Source organism: Theropithecus gelada, chromosome 8 (genome assembly GCF_003255815.1).
Source record: "Theropithecus gelada isolate Dixy chromosome 8, Tgel_1.0, whole genome shotgun sequence".
Lineage (NCBI taxonomy): Eukaryota > Metazoa > Chordata > Mammalia > Primates > Cercopithecidae > Theropithecus > Theropithecus gelada.
The window spans coordinates 38,742,197-38,765,002 of NC_037676.1; the positions used below are offsets into that span (position 1 = coordinate 38,742,197).

Below are 22,806 nucleotides of genomic sequence, written 5' to 3' on the forward strand. Positions count from 1 at the left end.
GTTATCTCTGTATTATGCAATTCATAAACAAGAAAAATAATTCAATGATGAATATCTTTGTTTTGTGTTATACTTTATCTACTAAAAAAAATAGATTCCTAAATATCTTTGGTAATTTACACTTTTAAAGTTTTGCTAAGTTAAGTTGAAGAATAGATAATTATGGACTATCTAGATGATTTTCAAATAAAGTAAATGGTGAAACATTAATTTCTGAACATATGTTTAAGCTGTAAACTCAAAATAAAATTCTAAGGCCACCAATCATCTGAAAGGACCCCTCCTCTTGGCCATAGCATTCCAAAGTTGACCTGAAAAACAAGTTCAGGCCATGATAGGAAGAGGGGTGGGGGTCAAACATGCCTCAGTATACCCTCCTGCTTTTTGGAATTCAGGAAAAGACAACAAGCATTAGCAACAACACAGACCATAGTCTGATAAGAAACATTTACAGCCTATTCTCCCTGAAGCCTGCTACCTGGCGGTTCTATCTGCATGATGAAACCTTGGTCTCCACAACTCTTAGTTGGAAACCAGACATTTCTTTCTATTGATAGAAAGCACTCAACCATTTAACAATCAGAAAATTTTTAACTATACCTACCACCTGGAAGATCCTGCTTCAATTTTTACTGTCCTTCCAGATTGAACCAATGTAAATCTTACATGTATCAACTGATGTATTATGTCTCCCTAAAATCCATAAAAGAAAGCTGTACCACAACCACCATGGGCACAAGTCATCAGGACCTCCTAAGGCTGTTACAGGCATGTTCTTAACCTTGGCAAAATAAACTTTCTAAATTCATTGTTACCTGTCTCAGATACTTTGTGGTTCAAAAAGTTTATATACTTTTGGTATCTTGTTTTCATATGGTATAAAGAAGCTAAAAATATTTGGATTTGTAAATAAACATGAAAAATTGTACCATGAAGAAACACATGTTTATCCTGCACTTTTATAATAATTAGGCCAAGTTTAATGAGACTAGATTTATTCTGCAAACCAAATGGTCTTTCTTTATCTTTAATAGAAACAAGGGAAGCTATAGAGAGAAAAAGAACCTGTTTCAGAAATAGAGTATATACACTCATTAGATTCTTTTTTTTTCCCTTTATTTCTTCTAAAAAAAAAAGGGGGGGGGATACATGTGCAGAATGTGCAGGTTTGTTACATAGGTATATGTGTGCCATGGTGGTTTGCTATACCTATTGACTCATTCTCTAAATGCTCTCTCCTCAGCCCCCACCCCCAAACAGGCCCTGGTATATGTTGTTCCACTCTCAGTGTCCTTGTGTTCTCAATGTTTAGCTCCCACTTATGAGTGAGAACATGCGGTGTTCAGTTTTCTGTTCCTGTGCTAGTTGGCTGAGGATGATGGCTTCCAGCTTCATCCATGTCCCTGCAAAGGACACGATCTCATTCCTTTTTTAGACAGAACATTATTCCATGGTGTATATGTACCACGTTTTCTTTATCCAGTCTACTATTGATGGGCATTTGAGTTAGATCCATGTCTTTGCTATGGTAAATAGTGCTGTGATAAACATACGTGAGTATGTGTCTTTAGGGTAAAATGATTTATATTCTTTTGGGTATATATCCAGTAATGAGATTGCTGGGGCAAACAAACCCAAATGAGATTTGGGTTCTAGACCCTTGAGAAATCTCCATACTGTCTTGCACAATAACTGAACTAATTTACATTCCCACCAACAGTGTAAAAGTGTTCCTATTTCTCCACAGTCTCTCCATCATCTATTGTTTCCTGACTTTTTAATAATCACCATTCTGACTTGTGTGGCATAGTATCTCTTTGTAGTTTTGACTTGAATTTCTCTGATGATTAGTGACGTTGAGTTTTTTTTTTCATATGTTTGTTGGCCTGATAAATGCCTTGAGAAGTGTGTTCATACCCTTTGCCCACTTTTTAATAGTGTTTTTTTCTTCTTATAAATTTGTTTAAGCTCCTTGTAAATTCTGGATATTAGACTTTTGTCAGATGAGTAAATTGCAAAAATTTTCTCCCATTCTATATGTTGCCTGTTCACTCTGATGATAGTTTCTTTTGTTGTGCAGAAGCTCTTTAGTTTAATTAGATCCTATGTGTCAATTCTGGCTTTTGTTGCGATTGCTTTTGGTGTTTTCATCATGAAGTCTTTGCCCATGCCTATGTCCTGAATGGTATTGCCTAGGTTTTCTTCTAGGGTGTTTATGGATTTGGGTTTTACATTTAAGTCTTTAATCCAACTTAATTGTTGTATAAGATGTAAGGAAGGGGTTCAGTTTCAGTTTTCTGCTTATGGCTAGCCAGTTTTCCCAGCACCATTTACTGAATAGGGAATCCTTTCCCCATTTCTTGTTTTTGTCAGGTTTGTCAAAGATCAGATGGCTGTAGATGTGTGGTGTTAATTCTGAGGTCTCTGTTCTGTTCCAATGTTCTGTATGTCTGTTTTGGTACCAGTACCATGCTGTTTTGCTTACTGTAACCTTGTAGTATAGTTTGAAGTCAGGTAGCTTGATGCCTCCAGCTTTCTTCTTTTTGCTTAAGATTGTCTTGGCTATATGGGGTCTTCTTTCATTACATATGAAATTTAAAATAGTTTTTTCTAATTCTGTGAATAATGTCAATGGTAGCTTGATGGGTATAGTATTGAATCTATAAATTACTTTGGACAGTATGTTCATTTTCATGATATTGATTCTTCCTATCAATGAGGAAGGAATGTTTTTCAATTTGTTTGTGTCCTCTTTTATTTCCTTGACTTTTAGTTCTCTTTGAAGAGGTCTTTCACATTCCTTGTTAGCTGTATCCCTACGTATTTTATTTTCTTTGTAGTGATTGCAAATGGGAGTTCATTTATGATTTGGCTCTCTGCTTGCCTATTGTTGGTGTAAAGGAATGCTTGTGATTTTTGCACATTGATTTTATATCCTGAGACTTTGCTGAAGTTGCTTATCAGTTGAAGAAGCTTTTGGGCTGAGATGATGGGGTTTTCTAAATATAAAATTATGTCATCTGCAAACAGACAACTTCACTTACTCTCTTTCTATCTGAATACATTTTATTTCTTTCTCTTGCCTGATGGCCCTGGCCAGAACTTCCAACACTATGTTGAATAGGAGCGGTGAGAGAGGGCATCCTTGTCTTGTACCAGTTTTCAAAGGGAATGCTTCCAGCTCTTGCCCATTCAATATGATATTGGCTGTGGGTCTGTCATAAATAGCTCTTACCATTTTGAGATATATTCCATCAATATCTAGTTTATTGAGAGTTTTTAACATGAAGGGATGTTGAATTTTATCAAAGGCCTATTCTGCATCTAGTGAGGTAATCATGTGGTTTTTGTCTTTGGTTCTGTTTATGTGATGGATTACATTTATTGATTTGTGTATGTTGAACCAAACTTGCATCCCAGGGATGAAACCAGCTTGATTTTGGTCGATACGTTTTTTGATGTGCTGCTGGATTTGGTTCTCCAGTATTTTATTGAGGATTTTTGCATTGATGGTCATAAGGGATATTGGCCTAAACATCTTCCTGATTTAGTCTTGGTAGGGTGTATGCATCCAGGAACATATCCATTTCTTCTAGATTTTCTAGTTTATTTACATAGAGGTGTTTATAGTATTCTCTGATGGTAGTTTGTATTTCCATGGGGTCAGTGGTGATACGCCCTTTATCATTTTTTACTGTGTCTATTTGGTTCTCTCTTTTCTTCTTTATTTGTCTAGCTTGCAGTCTATTTTGTTAATTTTCTTCAAAAAACCAGTTCCTGGATTCGTTGATTTTTTGGAGGGTTTTTCATGTCTCTCTCTCCTTCAATTCTTCTCTGAACCTAGTTATTTCTTATCTTCTGTGAGCTTTTGGATTACTTTGCTCTTGCCTCTCTAGCTCTTTTAATTGTGATGTTAGACTGTCAATTTGAGATCTTTCTAGCTTTCTGATGTGGGCATTTAGTGCTGTAAATTTTCCTGTTAACATAGCTTTAGCTGTGTTCCAGAGGTTCTGTTACATTGTCTCTTTGTTCTTATTGGTTTCCAAGAACTTCTTGATCTCTGCCTTAATTTCATTATTTACCCAGTAGTCATTCAGGAACAGGTTGTTCAATTTTCATGAAACTGTGTGGTTTTGAGTGAGTTTCTTAATCCTGAGTTCTAATTTGATGGCACTGTGGTCTGAGAGACTGTGATGATTTCAATTCTTTTGCATTTGCTGAGGAGCATTTTACTTCCAATTATGTGGTTGATTTTAGAATAAGTTCCATGTGGCACTGCGAAGAATGTATATTCTGTTGATTTAGGGTAGACAGTTCTGTAGATGTCTACTAGGTCCACTTGGTCCAGAGCTGAGTTCAACTCCTGAATATCCTTGTTAATTTTCTATCTTTTGATCTGTCTAATACTGACAGTGAGGTATTAAAGTCTCCCACTATTATTGTGCCTAAGTCTCTTTGTAGTTCTCTAAGAACTTGCTTTATGAACCTGGGTGCTCCTCTATTGGGTGCATATATATTCAGAATAGTTAGCTCTTCTTGTCAAAGTGTTCCCTTTACCCTTATGTAGTGTCCTTCTTTGTCTTTCTGATCTTTGTTGGTTTAAAGTCTGTTTTGTCAGAGAGTAGGAGTGCAACCCCTGCTTTTTTTTTTTTTTTTTTCCCCTCTCTTCCATTTGCTTGGTAAATTTTCCCCCATCCCTTTATTTTGAGCCTGTGTGTCTCTGCAAGTAAGATGGGCATCCTGAGTACAGCACACCAACGGGTCCTGACTCCTTATCCAATTTGCCAACCTATGTCTTTTAATTGTGGCATTTAGCTCATTTATATTTAATGTTAGTGTTGCTATGTGTGAATGTGATCCTGTCACATGATGCTATTTGGTTATTTTGTACACTAGTTGATGCAGTTTCTTTGTCGTGCCATTGGTCTTTATATTTTGGTGTGTTTTTGCAGTGGTTGGTACTGGTTTTTCCTTTCCATGTTATGTGCTTCCTTCAGGAGCTTTTGCAGGACAGACCTGGTGGTAAAGAAATCCCTCAGCATTTGCTTGTCTGGAAAGGCTTTTATTTCTTCTTCACTTATGAAGATTAGTTTGGCTGGATATGAAATTCTGGGCTGAAAATTCTTTTCTTTAAGAATGTTGAGGGGGCAGAGCAAGATGGCCGAATAGGAACAGCTCCAGTCTCCAACTCCCCCCACCCCCCCACTGTGAGTGACACAGAAGACAGGTGATTTCTGCATTTTCAAATGAGGTACTGCGTTTATCTCACTAGGGAGTGCCTGACAATCAGTGCTGGTCAGCTGCTGCAGCTCCACCAGTGAGAGCTGAAGCAGGGCGAGGCATCGCCTCACCTGGGAAGCACAAGGGGGAAGGGAATCCCTTTTTCCTAGCCAGGGCAACTGAGACACACAACACCTGGAAAATTGGGTAACTCCCACCCCAATACTGCGCTCTACCAAGGATCTTAGCAAACAGGCACACCAGGACACTATATCCTACACCTGGCCGGGAGGGTCCCCCGCCCACCGAGGCTCCCTCATTGCTAGCACAGCAGTCTGCGATCTTGCAGCAAGGCAACAGCGAGGCTGGGGGAGGGGCGCCCGCCATTGCTGAGGCTTAAGTAGATAAACAAAACCGCTGGGAAGCTCGAACTGGGTGGAGCTCACAGCAACTCAAGGAGTCCTGCCTGTCTCTGTAGACTCCACCTCTGGGGACAGGGCACAGCTAAACAACAACAACAACAACAAAAAGCAGCTGAAACCTCTGCAGATGCAAACGACTCTGTCTGACAACTTTGAAATGAGCAGTGGATCTCCCAACACGGAGGTTGAGATCCGAGAACCGACAGACTACCTGCTCAAGTAGGTCCCTGACCCCTGAGTAGCCTAACTGGGAGACATCCCCCACTAGGGGCAGACCGACACCCCACACCTCACACGGTGGAGTACACCCCTGAGAGGAAGCTTCCATAGCAAGAATCAGACAGGTACACTCGCTGTTCAGCAATATTCTATCTTCTGCAGCCTCTGCTGCTGATACCCAGGCAAACAGGGTCTGGAGTGGACCTCAAGCAATCTCCAACAGACCTACAGCTGAGGGTCCTGACTGTTAGAAGGAAAACTAACAAACAGGAAGGACACCCACACCAAAACCTCATCAGTATGTCACCACCATCAAAGACCAGAGGTAGATAAAACCACAAAGATGGGGGAAAAGCAGGGCAGAAAAGCTGGAAATTCAAAAAATAAGAGTGCATCTCCCCCTGCAAAGAAACACAGCTCATCGCCAGCAATGGATCAAAGCTGGACGGAGCATGACTTTGACGAGATGAGAGAAGAAGCCTCCAGTCCATTAAACTTCTCAGAGCTAAAGGAGGAATTACGTACCCAGCGCAAAGAAACTAAAAATCTTGAAAAAAAAGTGGAAGAATTCAAAACTAGAATAATTAATGCAGAGAAGGCTATAAACGAACTGACAGAGATGAAAACCATGACACGAGAATACGTGACAAATACACAAGCTTCAGTAACCGACTCGATCAACTGGAAGAAAGAGTATCAGCGATTGAGGATCAAACGAATCAAATGAAGCAAGAAGAGAAATCTAAAGAAAAAAGAAGAGAAAGAAACGAACAAAGCCTGCAAGAAGTATGGGACTATGTAAAAAGACCAAATCTACGTCTGATTGGGGTGCCTGAAAGTGAGGGGGAAAATGGAACCAAGTTGGAAAACACTCTTCAGGATATCATCCAGGAGAACTTCCCCAACCTAGTAGGGCAGGCCAACATTCAAATTTAGGAAATACAGAGAATGCCACGAAGATACTCCTCGAGAAGAGCAACTCCAAGACACTTAATTGCCAGATTCACTAAAGTTGAAATGAAGGAAAAAATCTTAAGGGCAGCCAGAGAGTAAGGTCGGGTTACCCACAAAGGGAAGCCCATCAGACTAACAACAGATCTCTCGGCAGAAACTCTACAAGCCAGAAGAGAGTGGGGGCCAATATTCAACATTCTTAAAGAAAAGAATTTTCAACCCAGAATTTCATATCTAGCCAAACTAAGTTTCATAAGTGAAGGAGAAATGAAATCCTTTACAGAGAAGCAAATGCTTAGAGATTTTGTCACCACCAGGCCTGCCTTACAAGAGACCCTGAAGGAAGCACTAAACATGGAAAGGAACAACCGGTCCCAGCCATTGCAAAAACATGCCAAAATATAAAGACCATCGAGGCTAGGAAGAAACTGCATCAACTAATGAGCAAAATAACCAGTTAATATCATAATGGCAGGATCAAATTCACACATAACAATATTAACCTTAAATGTAAATGGACTAAATGGTCCAATTAAAAGACACAGACTGGCAAACTGGATAGAGTTAAAACCCATCAGTTTGCTGTATTCAGGAGACCTATCTCACATGCAGAGACATACATAGGCTCAATATAAAGGGATGGAGGAAGATCTACCAAGCAAATGGAGACCAAAAAAAAGCAGGGGTTGCAATCCTAGTCTCTGATAAAACAGACTTTAAACCATCAAAGATCAAAAGAGACAAAGAAGGCCATTACATAATGGTAAAGGAATCAATTCAACAGGAAGAGCTAACTATCCTAAATATATATGCACCCAATACAGGAGCACCCAGATTCATAAAGCAAGTCCTTAGAGACTTACAAAGAGACTTAGACTCCCATACAATAATAATGGGAGACTTCAACACCCCACTGTCAACATTAGACAGATCAACGAGACAGAAAGTTAACAAGGGTATCCAGGAATTGAACTCATCTCTGCACCAAGCAGACCTAATAGACATTCTACAGAACTCTCCACCCCAAATCAACAGAATATACTTTCTACTCAGCACCACATCACACTTATTCCAAAATTGACCACATAATTGGAAGTAAAGCACTCCTCAGCAAATGTGCAAGAACAGAAATTATAACAAACTGTCTCTCAGACCACAGTGCAATCAAACTAGAACTCAGGACTAAGAAAATCAATCAAAGCCACTCAACTACACAGAAACTGAATAACCTGCTCCTCATGACTACTGGGTACATAACAAAATGAAGGCAGAAAGAAAGATGTTCTTTGAAACCAATGAGAACAAAGTTACAACATACCAGAATCTCTGGGACACTTTTAAAGCAGTGTGTAGAGGGAAATTTATAGCACTAACTGCACACAAGAGAAAGCTGGAAAGATCTAAAATTGACACTCTAATATCACAATTGAAAGAACTAGAGAAGAAGAGCAAATGCATTCAAAAGCTAGCAGAAGGCAAGCAATAACTAAGATCAGAGCAGAACTGAAGGAGATAGAGACACAAAAAACCCTCCAAAAAATCAATGAATCCAGGAGTTGGTTTTTTGAAAAGATCAACAAAATTGACAGACCGCTAGCAAGACTAATAAAGAAGAAAAGAGAGAAGAATCAAATAGACGCAATAAAAAATGATAAAGGGGATATCACCACCAACCCCACAGAAATACAAACTACCATCAGAGAATACTATAAACACCTCCAAGCAAATAAACTAGAAAATCTAGAAGAAATGGATAATTTCCTGGACACTTACACTCTCCCAAGACTAAACCAGGAAGAAGTTGAATCCCTGAATAGACCAATAGCAGGCTCTGAAATTGAGGCAATAATTAATAGCCTACCAACCAAAAAAAGTCCAGGACCAGATGGATTCACAACTGAATTCTACCAGAGGTACAAGGAGGAGCTGATACCATTCCTTCTGAAACTATACCAATCAACAGAAAAAGAGGGAATCCTCCCTAACTCATTTTATGAGGCCAACATCATCCTGATACCAAAGCCTGGCAGAGACACAACAAAAAAGAGAGAATTTTAGACCAATATCCCTGATGAACATAGATGTAAAAATCCTCAATAAAATACTGGCAAACTGGATCCAGCAGCACATCAAAAAGCTTATCCACCATGATCAAGTGGGCTTCATCCCTGGGATGCAAGGCTGGTTCAACATACGCAAGTCAATAAACGTAATCCAGCATATAAACAGAACCAAAGACAAAAACCACATGATTATCTCAATAGATGCAGAAAAGGCTTTTGACAAAATTCAACAGCCCTTCATGCTAAAAACGCTCAATAAATTCGGTATTGATGGAATGTATCTCAAAATAATAAAGAGCTATTTTGCCTGAGTGAAAACTGCCTGGATATTGAATACTTGTTCCAACGCAAATGCAAATCCATTGACAAAGAGTGGAAGCCTTATTTTCTCAAGCTGTTGGAACGTTGACTCTGACCAGTCACTGACTGACCACTAAGATATGCCTACCCAAGGACAACCACTAGGAATCCAGGCTCAACAAATGAAAACGGGGTTAAAAAAAAATGCACAGACATCAGTGATGACACACTGCTAAAGAGGCAGAATCTTCAGAATTGCTCCAGCAAAGCACTAAACAAACAAACAATGGAAGAATGGAAACGACGATTTCAGAATTCAGAATTGCCCAACTGTATTATATTAAAAATGTCCAGTTTTCAACAAAGTATGACACATAATAAAAACGAAACGGTTATATATAATATATTGTGTTATAAATATTATAATATTATTATAAATATATTATATATAAATATATATATAATGCAGGTAATATAAACTGTGTTCTAGTGTTTTGTGGGAAGTAAAACTTGTGAGTGATAAAATAAGATATTTAATTGAGAAGATTTCCAAGAAAATGTTAGAGCACTGAGTGGCATGGTGCCTCCTGACTGTTACCTTGAAATGCAAAATGATAGAGATAAATTCAAGAGAAACTGTAAAGCAAAGAGGAACCAAAAGTTGAAGATTTGGAGATTTCCTGCCTATCTTTGTTGTAAAGATTGTTCTGAGGAGAACACTGAGAAAATGGCTGCACAATCATTTGATAAAAACCTTATGGGATTACATGAGTGAAAACACTGCCTATTTTAACTGAAGGGGATACAGACAGGACACAATGAAGGAGGGCCGCCAGATTTTTTAGATTTGACAGGATGGAACGATAGATCTGAAATGAGCTGAAAATGAGCACTATTATTCAAGAAGAGGAAAAGATAGCCTGAAGGTGATTCAGAGATGATCAGAGCCACTGCCTTAATTTCCACAGTTTGGATGGCCTCTGCCTGTAGCCTTGCTGGCAGGACCGCTCAATGACCCCAACCATGGAAGTGACACTGCTCTCCCAGTAGACCTGGAAAAGTGGCACCAAGCCAAAGAGTATTATTCTTGAAGCTTACAATCTAAATAAATTTGTCTTGCTAGACTTTCAGACTTGCTTGGAAGCCATGGCCCTTTGATTCTTTCCTGTTTCTCCCTATGGAACACAAAGTTCTCCTTATCAGGTTTCATAGCTGGAGGAGAATTTTACCTCAGTATGAATTGTACATCCTGTCTCACCCATGACAGATTGAGATGATATTTAGATGAGACTTTGGACTTTAAATGTTAGAGTTGGAGCTGTTAGGATATAATGAGCACATTTTGTTTGTGAGAAGGACATGAATATGGGGAAGTGAGGGATGGAATGCTATGGAGTAAATGATCTCTCTCCAAAATTTCGTATTTTGAAACCCTGATCCCCATTGTGACAGTATTTGGAAATGGTATCTTTGGGATATCATAAGGTTTCCATGAGGTCATGGGGTGGGCCCCTCATTATGATATTAGTGCCATTATGGGAAGAGATACTAGAGAGCTTGCTTTTTGGTGGCCATCTGTAGGCTAGGAAGAGAGCCCTCTCCAGAATGTAACCATGCTGCTACCCTGATCTCATATTTCCAACATCCAGAATAAATATAGTGCACTATATATACAAAGGAAACCTAAGAAAAACGTTAGCAAGCTGAAGTCAGAAACATATAAAAATGATTATGCATCATGATCAAGTGGAACTTTAATGTCAGACACTTAATATAATGACCAAAAATTCCCACAGTCATCTGAACAGACACAGAATATACATTTCACAAAACCCAACACCTACTCATGAGAAAAACAACAATAACAACAACAACACTGCAGCTAATATTTATTACCACATTAAATGGTGAGTCTATGACTTTCCTACAAACATTAAAACTACAACACAAGTCTTTTCTCAACTTACATTTAAACATTGTCCTGGAGATTCCAGCAAAGGTAATATTGCAAGAAAATAAATAAAAAGGCTTCACACTGGAAAAGCTAAAACAAAGTTATGTTTTATCACGAAATGATCCTGTATGCGGAAAGTCTTAAGGAATACACGCAAACACACACACACAGAGAATTACAAGTAATAAACATTTTTCGCAAAAATCACAAGATACAAGATCAGATAATTTTTTTTACACTAAACAATCAAAATGAAAATATGAAAAGTAATCATATTAGAAACAAGATTAGGAAATAGGAATAGATTTAACAAAAAGCAAAAGACTCATATACTGAAAAACTACCAAATATTGCTGAGAGAAATAAAAGAAGATCTAAATAGTGGGGTGGACATATGATGATCATGGATTAGAGTATTCAAAATTGTTAAAATAAATATCCTTTCCAAATTGATCTATAGAATTAACACAGTATCTATCAAAATATAATCATCCTTTTTGCAGAAATGGATAAGGTAGTCTTAAATGGAAATTCAAAAGACACAGAATTGCTAAATATTTTTTAAAAAATAAAAAAAGTTGACCAGGTATGGTGGCTCATGCCTGTGATCCCAGCACTTTGGGAGGCCGAGGCAGGCAGATCACGAGGTCAAGAGATCGAGACCATCCTGGCCAACATGGTGAAACCCCATCTCTACTAAAAATACAAAAATTAGCTGGGTGTGGTGGTGTGCGCCTGTAGTCCCAGCTACTTGGGAGGCTAAGGCAGAAGGATCTCTTGAACCCAGGAGGCAGAGGTTGCAGTGAGCCGAGATTGTGCCACTGCACTCCAGACTGGTGACAGAATGAGACTCTGTCTCAAAAATAAAATAAAATAAAATGAAGTAAAATAAAATAAAATAAAATAAAATAAAATAAAAGTTGTAGGAGAGGATGTGAAGAAATAGGAATGCTTTTACACTGTTGGTGGGAGTGTAAATTGGATCAACCATTATGGAAGACAGTGTGGCGATTCTTCAAGGATCTAGAACTAGAATTACCATTTGACCCAGCAATCCCATTACTGGGTATATACCCAAAGGATTATAAATCATGCACACATATGTTTATTGCGGCACTATTCACAATAGCAAAGACTTGGTACAAACCCAAATGTCCATCAATGATAGACTGGATTAAGAAAATGTGGCATGTATACACCGTGGAATACTATGCAGCCATAAAAAAGGATGAGTTCATATCCTTTGCAGGGACATGGATGAAGCTAGAAACCATCCTTGTGAACAAACTATCACAAGGACAGAAAACCAAACACTGCATGTTCTCACTCATAGATGAGAATTGAACAATGAGATCACTTGGACCCAGGGAGGGGAACATCACACACTAGGGCTTGTTGGGGGGTCGGGGGCTGGGGGAGGGACAGCATTAGGAGAAATACCTAATGTAAATGATGACATAATGGGTCCAGTAAACCAACATGGCACATGTATACCTATATATCAAACCTGCACATTGTGCCCATATATCCCAGAACTTAAAGTAGAATTAAAAAAAAAAAAGTTGTAAAACTTAGATTTCCTGATTTCAAAAATTTCTGTAAATCTAGAATATTCAAGTGATGATATTCAAGTACGGGTGCTTTGATAGACATACTGATCAGTGAAAATAGAATTCAGAATCCAGAAATAAATGCTCAAATAAGTATTGATTACCAGTTTGTTATGGACAAAGGTGCAAGGCATTTCCCTGGGGAAATGATAACATTTTGAACAACTGGTCTTGTTCTAATTAGTTTTACACATGCAAAATGATTAATTTAGAACCATATTTCACACTATACACAATAATTAAATAGGACTTATGCCTTTATATTTGCAAATATTTCCTAGTAAAAATTTTCTAGTAAAAATATTTGCAAATATTTTCAGTTGAAAAATCTGTGTATACAATATATGAGGGACATTTATATTTTAATATTAAGGCAAGCAATAAGATTAAGAAATAGGCAAAATATTTGAATAGACATTTCACAAAAGAACATAGATCTATGGTTAATACACATATGAAAAGATGCTCAGCATTGTGAGTCATTAGAGATATATAAATTAAAACCACAATGTGATAGCAGTCAATGTCCACTAGAATGATTATAAACAAGGGGACAAAAACAAGTATTAGCAAAGACGTAAAGTGATTAAAACTCTCATATATTGCTGTTGGTAACAGAAAATGGTAGAGCCACTTGCAAAGTATTTTGTTCACTGTGTGCAAGTCGCCCCACAGCAAAGAACCTGGTAAGACAATACAGCCCTCCTTTTAAATATGAAATGACTGGACATTTGAATAAAATGATTAACATTAAATGTAGGTGCTGAAAACAAGGATATAATACTGAAAAGGTCTATGTTGAGAACTGATGTACTGAAATAAAATTTTAATATTGTCTTCAGGGAGGCAAAGAAGATTTTGCATGCATGAAACAAGAATAGAAAGTTCAGGAATTAATATAGAGAAACACAATGCAAAACTCCAAAACACATTAAGAAAACATATATTTTTCATGATAAAGTTGGAAATTTGCCTAAAAAGTAAAGTGAAAAATGGAAAAAAAAAGAAAATAAAGTTATTTTAGGAGTTCTTAATTTCAAGTAATTGTAATTTAATTTCGTGAGGAAATCTTGAAAGACATAACATTTTGAATGATTAAAAATAAACATTGGCCAGCAGTGGCTCACACCTGTAATCCCAGCACTTTGGGAGGATGAGGTGGGTGGATGAGGTGGGTGGATCACCTGAGGTCAGGAGCTCAAGACCAGCCTGGCCAACATGGTGAAACCCCGTCTCTACAAAAATACCAAAAAAAAAAAAAAAAAAAAAAAAAAAAAAAAATTACCCAGGCTTGATGACAGGTGCCTGTAATCCCAGCTACTAGGGAGGCTGAACTAGGAGAATCGCTTGAACCTGGGAAGCAGAGGTTGCAGCAAGCCAAGATCATGCCATTGCACTCCAGCCTGTGCGACAAAGTGGGACTCCATCTCAAAAAAGTAAACAAATAAAAATAAAATAAATAAATAAATAATAAACGTTTTGATCACTTATTTTACCCAAGTTTACAACATTTATCATTAAAATAGTTTATCACCACCTTTCATCCCCAGTATAAGCCATTATTTTCCTGTCTACCAAAAAAATGTACAGATGGGAAACTTTTATTTCTCTTTAAATAATATCCGAAATGTCAAGCATTATTTTTAAAATTCAATATGGTTCTAGAACACATACAAGTTTCTATAATAATTCTAAAACTATTTGTAAACTATTATAGAGGTAGCAATTATTTTCTTTACATCGCTGTTCATAAAATTAAACACTATATAAAATTTTATTCTCAATTTACTCCTGATACTAATAATTTAAAGTGCATTAACGTAGAGCTAAGGCAAAATCATCATTAATTCTTTTCTGTTAAAAATTTATTCCAAATTATTATTACAATCCCTCATTGCAAATATTAAATGACATAAATAAATCAGAATATACTTACCAATTGTTTTTCAACTACAACATGCATTTCTATATACTTTGCAAAATCTTTCTGCGGCTGAAAAAATCCACAAATTTTACATCAAAATTACAGAATTACTTAAGTATTTTTAGTGCATATCACTACTATTAATGAACTAAATATTTTAAAAAGTTTTGCATATAGAAATGAAACCAGATAATATAAGCAACACTAGATATCACAAAATCTTTTTCATTTATTTGTCACTTTTCTGAACCTAATCAATTATTTAATTTACTTGGGAAACAACTTTCCTCTATCTTCCATTCTCCATATTTTCATTGGTTCCAAGCTATTCATATTATTCTCTCTTTTACCAGGCCTGCCTTACAAGAGCTCCTGAAGGAAGCACTAAACATGGAAAGGAACAACTGGTACCAGTCACTGCAAAAACATGCCAAATTGTAAAGACTATTCATGCTAGGAAAAAACTGCATAAATTAGTGGGAAAAATAACCAGCTAACATCAGAATGACAGGATCAAATTCACACATAACAATATTAACCTTAAATGTAAGTGGGATAAATGCTCCAATTAAAAGACACAGACTGGCAAATTGGATAGTCAAGACCCATCAGTGTACTGTATTCAGGAGACTATATCATGTGCAGAGACACACATAGGCTCAAAATAAAGGATGGAGGAAGATCTATCAAGCAAAAGGAAAACAAAACAAAACAAAAAGGCAGGGGTTGCAATCTAGTCTCTGATAAAACAGACTTTAAACCAACAAAGATCAAAAAAGACAAAGAAGGCCATTATGTCATGGTAAAGAGATCAACTCAACAAGAAGAACTAACTATCCTAAATATGCATGCACTCAATACAGGAGCACCCAGATTCATAAAGCAAGTCCTTAGAGACCTGCAAAGAGACTTAGACTCCCACACAATAATAATGGGAGACTTTCACACCACACTGTCAACATCAGACAGATCAACGTGAGAGAAAGTTAACAAGGATATCAAGGACTTGAACTCAGCTCTGTGCTAAGCAGACCTAATAAGACATCTACAGAAATCTCAGTGCCACATTGCACTTATTCCAATATTGACCACATAGTTGGAAGTAAAGCACTCCTCAGAAAATGTAAAACAGAAATTATAACAAATTGTCTCTCAGACAATCAAACTAGAACTCAGGATTAAGAAACTCACTCAAAACCACTCAACTACATGGAAACTGAACAACCTGCTCCTGAATGACTACTGGGTACATAATGAAATGAAGGCAGAAATAAAGATGTTCTTTAATGAGAACAAAGATACAACATACCAGAAACTCTGGGACACATTTAAAGCAATGTGTAGAGGGAAATTTTTAGCAATAAATGCCCACAAGAGAAAACAGGAAAGATCTAAAATTGACACCCTAATATCACAATTAAAAGAACTAGAGAAGCAAGAGCAAATACATTCAAAAGCTAGCAGAAGGCAAGAAACAACTAAGATTAGAGCAGAACTGAAGGAGATAGAGACACAAAAACCCTTCAAAAAAATCAATGAATCCAGGAGCTGGTTTTTTGAAAAGATCAACAAAATAAATAGACTGCTAGCAAGACCAATAAAGAAGAAAAGAGAGAAGAATCAAATAGATGCAATAAAAAACGATAAAGGGGATATCACCACAGACCCCACAGAAATACAAACTACCATCAGAGAATACTATAAACACCTCTACACAAATAAACTAGAAAATCTAGAAGAAATAGATAAATTCCTGGACACATACACCCTACCAAAACTAAACCAGGAAGAAGTGGAATCCCTGAATAGACCAATAACAGGTTCTGAAATTGAGGCAATAATTAATAGCCTACCAACCAAAAAATGTCCAGGACCAGACAGATTCATAGCTGAATCCTACCAGAGGTACAAAGAGGAGCTGGTACCATTCCTTCTGAAACTATTCCAATCAATAGAAAAAGGGGGAATCCTCCCTAACTCATTTCATGAGGCCAGCATCATCCTGATACCAAAGCCTGGCAGAGACACAACAAAAAAGAGAATTTTAGACCAATATCCCTGATGAACATCGATGTGAAAATCCTCAGTAAAATACTGGCAAACCAAATCCAGCAGTACATCAAAAAGTTTATCCACCACGATTAAGTTGGCTTCATCCCTGTGATGCACGACCGGTTCAACACATGCAATTCAATAAATGTAATCCAGCATACAAACAGAACCAAAGACAAAAACCACATGATTATCTCAATAGACGCAGAAAAGGCCTTTGACAAAATTCAACAGCCCTTCATGCTAAAAACTCTCAATAAACTAGGTATTGATGGGACGTATCTCGAAATAATAAGAGCTATTTATGACAAGCTCACAGCCAATCTCATATTGAATGGGCAAAAACTGGAAGCATTCCTTTTGAAAACTGGAACAAGACAGGGACACCCTCTCTCACCACTCCTAGTCAACATAGTGTTGGAAGTTCTGGCCAGGGCAATCAGGCAGGAGAAATAAATAAAGGGTACTCATATAGGAAGAAAGGAAGTCAAATTGTCCCTATTTGCAGATTACATGATTGTATATTTAGAAAACCCCATTGTCTCAGCCCAAAATCTCCTTAAGCTGGTAAGCAAATTCAGCAAAATCTTAGGATACACAATCAATGTGCAAAAATCACAAGCATCCCTATACACCAATAACAGACAAACAGAGAGCCAAATCATGAGTGAACTCCCATTCACAATTGCTTCAAAGGAAATAAAATACCTAGGAATCCAACTTACAAGGGATATGAAAGACCTCTTCAAGGAGAATTACAAACCACTGCTCAATAAAATAAAAGAGGACACAAACAAATGGAAGAACATTCCATGTTCATGGATAGGAAGAATCAATATCATGAAAATGGCCATACTGCCCAAGGTAATTTATAGATGCAATACCACCCCCATCAAGCTACCAATGACTTTCTTCACAGAATTGGTAAAAATTACTTTAAAGTTCATATGGAACCAAAAAAGAGCTTACATTGCCAAGACAATCCTAAGCCAAAAGAACAATGTTGGAGGCATCACGCTACCTGACTTCAAACTATACTACAAGGCTACAGTAACCAAAATAGCATGGTACTGGTACCAAAACAGAGATATAGACTAATGGAACAGAACAGAGCCTCAGAAACAATACTACACATCTACAACCATCTGATCTTTGACAAACCTGAGAAAAACAAGAAATGGGGAAAAGATTCCCTATATAATAAATGGTGCTGGGAAAACTGGCTAGCCATAAGTAGAAAGCTGAAACTGGATCCCTTCCTTACACCTTGTACAAAAATTAATTCAAGATGGATTAAAGGCTTAAATATTAGATCTAAAACCATAAAAACCCTAGAAGAAAACCTACGCAATACCATTCAGGACATAAGCATGGACAATGACTTCATGACTAAAACACAAAAAGCAATGGCAACAAAAGCCAAAATTGACAAATGGGACCTAATTAAACTAAAGTGCTTCTGCACAGCAAAAGAAACTACCATCAGAGTGAACAGGCAACCTACAGAATGGGAGAAAAGTTTTACCATCTACCCATCTGACAAAGGGCTAATATCCAGAATCTACACAGAACTTAAACAAATTTACAAGAAAAAAATCAAACAACCCCGTCAAAAGTATGCAAAGGATATGAACAGACATTTCTCAAAAGAAGACATTTATGCAGCCAACAGACACGTGAAAAAATGCTCATCATCACTGGCCATAAGACAAATGCAAGTCAAAACCACAATGAGATACAATCTCACACCAGTTAGAATGGTGATCATTAAAAAGTCAGGAAACAACAGGTGCTGGAGAGGATGTGGAGAAATAGGAACACTTTTACACTGTTTCTGGGACTGTAAACTAATTCAACCATTGTGGAAGACAGTGTGGCGATTCCTCAAGGATCTAGAACTAGAATTACCATTTGACCCAGCCATCCCATTACTGAGTATATACTCAAAGGATTATAAATCATGCTGCTATAAGGACACATGCACAACTATTTTTATTGAGGCACTATTCACAATAGCAAAGACTTGGAACCAACCCAAATGTCCATCAATGATAGCCTAGGTAAAGAAAATGTGGCACATATACACCGTGGAATACTATGCAGCCGTAAGAAACGATGAGTTCATGTCCTTTGTAGGGACGTGGATGAAGCTAGAAATCATCATTCTCAGCAAACTATCACAAGGACAGAAAACCAGACACCACATGTTCTCACTCATAGGTGGGAATTGAACAATGAAAACACTTGGACACAGGGTGGGGAACATCACACACTGGGGCCTATCGTGGGGTTGGGGGTGGGCAGGGATAGCATTAGGAAATATGCCTAATGTAAATGATGAGTTAATGGGTGCAGCACACCAACATGGCATGTGTATACATATGTAACAAACCTGCATGTTGTGCACATGTACCCTAGAACTTAAAGTATAATAAAATAAATTAAATAAGTCTATGTAAATAAATGTGTGTGTTGAAAAGGTGGGCAGAAAAAAAAAAGAAAAGAAAAGAAAACTACGCAGATGCATGAGAGAATGCCAGGAAATGTGTGTGTCAAAAAGGTGGGCAGATGTCAATTTTAAAAATCCACGGGCCAGGCGTGGTGGCTTACACCTGTAATCCCAGCACCTTGGGAGGCCGAGGTGGGCGGATCACTTGAGGCCAAGAGTTCGAGACCAGCCTGGCCAACATGGTGAAACCCTGTCTCTACTGAAAATACAAAAAATTAGCTGGGCATTGTGGCTAACACCTGTAATCCCAGCTTCTCAGGAGGCTGAGGCAGGAGAATCGCTTGAACCTGGGAGGCAGAGGTTGCAGTGAGGCATGATCACGCCACTGCACTCCAGTCTGTGTGACAGAGTGAGACTCTGTCTCAGAGAAAAAAAAAAAATCCACAAAATCCATGCCATTTTGTTAAGACAAAGTAGCCCTAGAAGGAGACAAAAGTGCTTACATACATGATATTGAAAGAGGACTCCAAGTTCAGGACAAAGGTTGCCTTGGCCAAATAAAGACTAAGGAATTGGATCTAGCCAGAAATATCAGAGAATACACAGTACTACACTGATCCACTTGCAATATGTATGAATTAAATATTCAGATTTTAAAACGTCAAAGGTCCTTGGTAAAAATATTCAGGAAGTTGGAAGGAAAATGTAGATGACTGATTAATCAATAAATAGATAGACAGATAGATAGATACGCGGTGTGTGGATGCAGGTGTCTGTGCGTGTGTTTCAATTGAACAACCAACATGTCCTATATTGCATTATCAACTCAGGAGAAAATTTGGACTGGGACTGAATATCTGTAGGTCACAGTAGGTAAAGCCATAGAACTACATATATATATATATGTATAAAAGATATATATGTACTATATATATATTATATGTGATGCTAACAAGCTCAAACATGAAATATAACACAGCAAATATCAATATTTAAAATGTGAATGTATAAGGAAAAGTCAGAAAAAGAAAGAAAGAATGAGAAGCAAGAGACAGCATTATTGCAGAAAATCAGATGACTACAAAGTTCTAGGGAATTTTTACTTTCACTCTTTAAAAATGTATCTCAATATTTCAAAAAGCCAATTTAACAATGGATCACCACTGATTATTTGTGGAGACAGAAACTGCATTTTTGTGAAATTAATAGTTAGTGAGATGTCATGATGGATAGTTCCACTTACTCTAATGTAAAGCTGGTATGTGAAGAAATGGAAAGTGGTAGGTATATAATAGATTCGATTTTATTTTGTTTATTTTAAAATCTATTTTTAGTATTAAGGAGATATGATTATGTTCATATAATGAAGGAACCATAGATGATAATTCAAAATATTACATATAATAAAATGATTAATGGAATAAGGTTATAGGATCTTTCTGTTTAGAATTATGAGAATGGAACTTAAGTGAGAGAAAATAATAGATATTCAAATTTAGGAATTACATTTTTATGTTGGAAGTAGGAGGAGGACAAAATGAGGCTAGCAAATAAAATGAAATAGAAGGTCTAGGAGGGATAGGAATACAGATGGTTGAGAACTGTGATTTCCCCATTGCTCTACATTTTCAGGTGTTTCTTTGAATATGCTTATTTGTTCATATTTTGTAAATGAACTTAATAATCAACTTGGTAAGCACTTCTTGGTAGAAGCTTCTCGGTATTTTGGGAAATGGAGTAGGGAATTATATGAAATTTTTAATCAAAACAAATGAATAACTTTATGACTTTTTAAATACAGCAGAAATAATACTTAAATGATAATAATTTTTATTTTCAAAAGTGATGACAGCATAAACCAGCATGAGGGAATGAACAGAATGAGAAAATATATGAATTATTTAAAACAATAATGTGAGTAATAATAGTAGTAGTAGTCCTATGAGGTATATGATATGTAAAAATAAAAATATATATGTTTTTATAAACAAAATAAAACCAAAAATATGATAGCACAAAGTAGAATTTCTAAAGTTTTAAATACTTCCATCACAATTAGGTATCACTTCACATATAATAGGAAGGCTATAATCAAAATGACTGATGATAAATATTGAAAAAAAAATGCGCAGGAGGCCAGGCGCAGTGACTCACATCTTTAATCCCAGCAGTTTGGGAAGCTGAGGTGGGTGGATCACCTGAGGTCAGGAGTTCAAGACCAGCCTGGCCAAAATGTTGAAATCCCGTCTCAACTAAAAATGCAGAAAATTAGCCGAGCGTGGTGGTGTGCGCCTGTAATCCCAGGTACTTGGGAGGCTGAGGCAAGAGAATCACTTGAACCTGGGAGGCAGACGTTGCGGTGAGCAGAGATCATGCCATTGCACTCCAGCCTGGGCAACAAGAGTGAAACTACGTCTCAAAAAATAAAAAATAAATAAATAAATAAATAAATAAATAAATAAATGTGGAGGAATTGGAATCCACAGATGTTGCTTCAGGAGATATAAAATTGTCAGCCACCTCGGACAAATAATCTGGCAGCCACTCAAAATGTGAAACACAGAGTCTGTCTATGACCTACCAATTCAAATCTTAGTAACTACCTTGAGAAATAAAAACATATATCCACGTAAAACATATATTAATGTTCCTAGCAATATTATAATATTTAAAAAGTAGAAACAAACAATTCGTTCATTAGCTTATGACTATACGACTTATGAGTGGTATATTTATACCCAGGCATATGTTATTCAGCCATAAACATAAATGAGATACTGATGAACTTTGACCACCTTATAAGTGAAAGAAGTCACAAAAGATATTGTAAGACTCCAGTTATATAAAATATCTTGAATAGGCAAGTCTATATCTAAAACAATAGATTTGTAGTTTCCCAGGAAGACAGGAGAATGAAGAATGACTGCCATGGTTATAAAGTTTCTTTGTAGGGCATAGAGTCTCTGTCACAACTACTCAACTTTTCCACCATAATATGAAAGTATACATAAACAATATATAGAACAGCAGTAATTGATGTTATTTATACAAACAGGCTGTGGGCCAGATTTGGCCTGAGGGCCATAGTTTGTTTAGACTAACCACTAAAATTATTATGTTGTAAAAATTGTTTTGTATTTATAGAATATATAATAACAAGATATATGAAACAATATATAATGTAAAAGCTCATTAGAGGAGAAAAATAAAAATACTTGATTAATAAAAAAGATGTAACAGCATGATTAAATCCCTGAAAAAAATAAATAGATTAGATAGAAGAAAGAATAAAGGAATAAGGAACATATAAGACAAATAAGAAATGACAAAGTGGTAGATTAAATCTAAATTATATGAGTGTGTGCATTAAAAGTAGATGCAATAAATAACCTTGACAACTAGAAAAGTTGAGCTCATAGAAGTAGAGAGTGACACTGTGGTCATGAGAGGATAGGAAGGGTCAGGGGAGAAGCGGATGGGGAAAGGTTGGCTATTGGTTACAAAAGTACAGCTAGATAGAAAGAGAAAGTTCTAGTGTTCTATAGCACCATAGGGTGACTATAGTTAACAATAATTTATTGTATGTTTTCAAGTAGCTTAAGGAGGGAATTTTGAATGTTCCCAACATAAATAAATGAT

The 22,806-nt window shown here is 36.9% G+C and overlaps 1 protein-coding gene across 1 annotated transcript in view; it reads right to left on the minus strand.

Annotated features, from left to right (window-relative positions):
- The window catches only part of ADAM2 (ADAM metallopeptidase domain 2), a 114,336-nt gene that overhangs the window by 70,865 nt on the left and 20,665 nt on the right, over positions 1–22,806 (minus strand). The window contains exon 7 of the mRNA XM_025394445.1: positions 14,679–14,735. Within this exon, the coding sequence (XP_025250230.1) occupies positions 14,679–14,735 (57 nt within the window). The remainder of the gene's footprint in view (positions 1–14,678; positions 14,736–22,806) is intronic.